Below are 5,129 nucleotides of genomic sequence, written 5' to 3'. Positions count from 1 at the left end.
AAAAAAAAAAAAAAAAAATCATTGAAATCGACATCGATTCGTCGATGATACGGAAAAATAATCTTTCGAGAATTAGGGCTTCGTAAATGAAAATCGTAAATGAAATCGTTGCTCACTTGCTGGAACAAAGTGGACGCATAAAGGATGGATATCGTGGTGCTCTGCAAATGTATGAGGCAAACGACCACATTAATCAAGACGCCGAACGTTCTTCCATACTTTTGAATCTTCGGTGGACCACTGAGAAACGAAGCCTCCGCTGTTTTGGCGAAATCCAACATCGGTACGCGATTGCGCCTGCACAATATCTGAGAGCATTGCACCTGCGTTCAGAGAACTCGTTTTCAGACGTATATTGCCTGTATCTAAGCTATTGTGCCGCGATTTCCACAATGGACTAAGCTTTGTAAATACGACACGGCCTTTCCTCTGAAGCAAAATATTTGAACATGAACGAATTTTTCGACATTATAAACATGTTGTTACCTACAATCTATATTTTCCGTAAAATTGGTAAATATTATTCCTATTCGTGTAATATTTTTCGCGTGTAATGATTAAATGAGTAACCTTGAATGTTAAGTAATAAAAAAGGTTATCTATTTAAGTAAAATTTTTTAAGAATTTTAAATAAGATTTTTTCTTAAACGCGTTAATATCTCTCATTACTATCGAAATTATAGAATAAATATTTTAAATTATAATTCTATTCAAATGATGTTTTTAATTACAAAATTGATAATTTTGGAAATTGGAAAATAAATGATATATAAAAAACGAAAATTATGAATTATAATATTTTTGAACTAAAAATAACTTTAACTTTAACGTTTTTACACATTATTTGAATTAATAATGAAGTTTAAAATTAAAAATGTATATTGGATTTAAATTATATACTTAACATACTTTATAGATTGTAAATAACAATATATTTATATACAATTTATATCGGAAAATTTAAAATTGATTCTATGTAATATGTAATTCATTTGTTTAATCATACTATAAATCAGATAGATACAGATTCAAAGTATTATTCTTTATTCATTCATTTATTTCATTTATTATTAAATATTAATTCTTCTTTTTATATAATGATTTAAAAATATTAATATATACAAGCATTTAATTCACTATTCCTTAAAAATTAATAAACAAAAAAATTTATAAATAATTGTATTCTTCTATTTTCATTTTTTTTGTTATTTACTTACCAATGTATAAATCGTGTGCATGTACAATGTACCAACAAAGAAACCACAAAATATTGCTACGATGTAACCAGTTCGTCTATATCCAAATGGCAAAAAAAATATACCATTGCCCAAAGAACATTTGAATAGATGCAGCAACGCAACGAAATCTCTGAAATATTTAATATTTTAAATTAAATATAAAAAGATATCAAATTTAATGGATTCAATGGAGAAGAAAATATTAAAAAAAAAAAACAAGCAAACAACTAATTTAATATTTGTAATTATCGTGATTTGATGTCTATAAATTTTTTTATAAGAATTTAACTTCATTTTTTCATTTCTTCAAATATAGAATTTCTCATAATAAATTCATATTCTTTTTTCTAATACTAGGAAAAGTACTAATTACAAAAATTGAATTTTTGAACTTTGAACCATTTTGAATGGTCCAATTTAATGACTGTACAAAGATATCAAAATTAATTTTTCATCAATTATATCTATTATAAAAGAGAAAAAAAATAATGAAAAATATATTCCTACGATGTCATTGTTTCTGGTGCACGATGTTTGATGGGATCGTACTCTTCTTCCTCATGGGATACTTCTTCTTCCAGATCTTCCATACCTTTCACTTCTGTGTATCTGTCATTGACAAATAAACGAAGAGGGAAATAAAGAACGTTCCATAGTAAGTCTGGGTTAGCCTCACTTGTCGCTTATATCATGAGTTCCTTACAGAACTTTTACAAGGTCCTTCCCCTTCTTTTTCCTTCGATGAAATATCCGGAAGTTTCGTTCCCGGACTTCCAACGATGATACGCGAAGGCAGTTGAATTTCAATCGACGACCTCGTACACTGGCGGACAATAACTCAGTTCTGTCATTTGACCCATCACAATCTCTAAATTATTTTATTAAAACGTGATAATACCATATATCGGTGTTAATGGCGATCCTCGAATGAAAAAATAAATCTTTACGATCCTTTATTTGATAAGGAATCGATATTTTTTATTATTGTTTGGACATACAGAAAATAAACGTTTTTCAAAGTGTCTTCTTTCTTTTTTTGACTTTTATTATATTATGAATTACCTATATTCGATAAATATTACATTTAAATTAAAATTGATTTTTAAATTTTCAAATGGATAAGTATTTATCATAGAAATGTAATTACTATGTCCTTCGATGAATAGATAAGGAAATAATTTTCTGCGGAATTCTTGTCTGCTGCTAAATTAAGTTTCGATTTCCTTGTAAATTAAATTAGCCAACAATTTATTTTTATTTTCGTAGATTTATATAGTGCACTGAGGATTTGAATAAGATAAATCATTTAAAACAATAATCTTTCTTATCGTGAAAACATTGAATGAGAATTATCATAGATATAAAAAAAAAGATTTTCATTATAGCTTAAGTTTTTAAATTTCATGATTTAAATTTAAGAAAAATATAAACAATAATTATAACAACAATAAAAATGAAAATTTAATAACCTATAATAAACTATAAATTTGAATAAACTTGCAACTAAATTATCAATTGACATAAAAAATATAAATATATTTAATATTATAAATTTTCATTCATTTACAATTATTACTTACGTAATTACTAGAAGAATTATATTATTCATTACTTATGTAACTTACAGAAATATAAAAAAGCGAATAAATATGACTACGATAAAATAAGATAACTATGTTTTAACAACTTGAACTTAGTTAAAATTATTTTCTTGTAAAAATATCGATAATTATACTGATAAATAGTATGATAAACGATAATGAAAATCGTTGAATAAAAATAATTAACATTTCAATTAGTTTTAAACGCAACTAAAAAAAAATCTAACCTAACTTTAAAAAATTTTCTATATATAAATGTATCAAATTTTAATTTGACAAATTAATAATAATACATTGAACAATCTAATAGAAAGATAAATTTATCGGATAAATATCATTTAAATCAAAATATTCAATTTCAAACATTCAATCAAAATGTATAATTTCCAATTGTTGGGGACAATGGAAAATCACTTGCGCTATGTAATATCGTATTTATTAATCGGATCACATTATCGCAGATATCGTGTTACACAGATTTATCTGTACATTTAAACTAACTTTTTTTAAATAATTCACGATGCCGTAATTACGTATATACATATACAAATTGTGTCGGATGTATGTCGATAATAAAACAATCGTTCTTAGTCATCGGTGGCCGCATGGTGGCGTGATGGCCAGGGAACCTGATGGTAAGTCTAGTGATCAAATATAATACAACGACGATGAAAGATAATTATCATCGAGAAAAAAAGGAAGCTGCTAAAGTCGACGCAGTCTATTCAACAATCTTTCTCGCTCTCATTTTCACAGTCGTTAATTAAAAGTATAAAAATAATAGCCTCCAGTTGGCACACTATTACAGTCCGCCAACTGTACACACGCGAGTATGGAAAAATTGGTATCTGAGCATTTATCTTATTACTTTTCACCTCCTTTCTTACTTTATTCGTATTTATTATTCGTTTCTTATGCGTTTGCATTTCGAGACACAAATACGGCGGCTAAAAAACGGAAACTTGTCTCTCAATTCACACACGGCATTTTAGTTTCATTCTTTCTGTCTTTCTCTCGCGCGGTCATTCACTCGTCTGCTCTCTTTCTATTCGCGTAAAAATAGTTAGGCACTAAAACAATAATATAATATAGTAAGTAAAGTTCGTCAGTCCTATGTGAGTTTCTACAAAGTTAATCACATGTTTTTTTTTTTCTTTTATTTCGTACAATCCATTGTAACAATTAGCATCACGCGTAGAATCACTATGATTAACGATGTCTTCGTGGTTACTACTCCCTTTTTTCCTTCACTTTTATAAATAACGAAATAAGTTGAAGCAAGGAACTGTGTGATAGTGTCTCTTACCGAGCCGTTAAACTCAAGTCATACGATCCGACTAATTCTAGGTCCGATGACCTATCAATCTAGCTCACAATAGCTAATGTTTTTTTTTTTTTTATACTGACACTCTCCTTTTTCTCATTCTTCTCTTTCTTAACACGCAATTACTCTTTTTCTTCTCGGTATGGATACGTGTTTAAATGAGAATATATATTTGGGAATTTTGAAGATTCGAAGAATTCATAAAAGTAAAGATATTTCGATATATTTCTATTTGAAAAAAAATAATAGAGAAATTGTTGGAAAATAATGATTTATTTTCATAATTTTAGATTTTTAAGATTTATGATTTTATATTTATTTGATTTTCATAGAATATTTTCTACTTTGTATTTGTCAAAGAATCCTTCGATTATTTTAAAAAATTTCCCAAATAATAAGCATTCATCAACGGTTGATAAATTTCTGGTTGACTCAAAAAAGAGTTCGGTTTAAATTTTACAATAATGTCTATATTACGTGAGAGTATTGTCAGAGATACATTTTTCACATCATTTCGCCTGATATGTGTGCTTTTATGCTTTTATAAGATTTATTCGTACACTTAAACAGGCTTTTTTCTACCATTTTTTTTTTTTTTTTAATTTTCTACCTTTTAAAAATCCCTTCTAACATTAAATAAAATTTCAAGAGACACATTTTTCAAAAGTTTCCTCATAAATAATTCTTTTCATGAATATGAATATCTGTTGAATACATCGCAACAGGTTTCACACACATACAATAAATAAATTACATTAATCACAACGCAAGTTTAAATGAAAGGTACAAATGCTATATGGAATACGAGATTGTTGAATTTGCAGCATGGAATGTGCTAATGATTGTAATATCATTTATATTTGATCTTTATTAATCTTTTCATGCATCTATAAATGTAAAAAGTATAAAACAAAAAAAAAAAGAATTAATTTTTTATAAATTTAAATTATATCATTAATAAATTAA

General features: G+C 26.8%; 1 protein-coding gene across 1 annotated transcript in view; it reads right to left on the bottom strand.

Moving 5' to 3' along the window:
- LOC102672934 overlaps positions 1–5,129 on the bottom strand; it is a 104,755-nt gene that overhangs the window by 10,068 nt on the left and 89,558 nt on the right. Inside the window, 2 exon segments of the mRNA XM_031509969.1 lie at positions 117–323; positions 1,218–1,368. Of these exon segments, the coding sequence (XP_031365829.1) occupies positions 117–323; positions 1,218–1,368 (358 nt within the window).

The sequence above is a fragment of the Apis dorsata genome, unplaced genomic scaffold, assembly GCF_000469605.1.
Source record: "Apis dorsata unplaced genomic scaffold, Apis dorsata 1.3 scaffold_194, whole genome shotgun sequence".
Lineage (NCBI taxonomy): Eukaryota > Metazoa > Arthropoda > Insecta > Hymenoptera > Apidae > Apis > Apis dorsata.
Note: the sequence above shows the minus strand (reverse complement) of the source record. Positions and strands in the feature narration are given on the sequence as shown.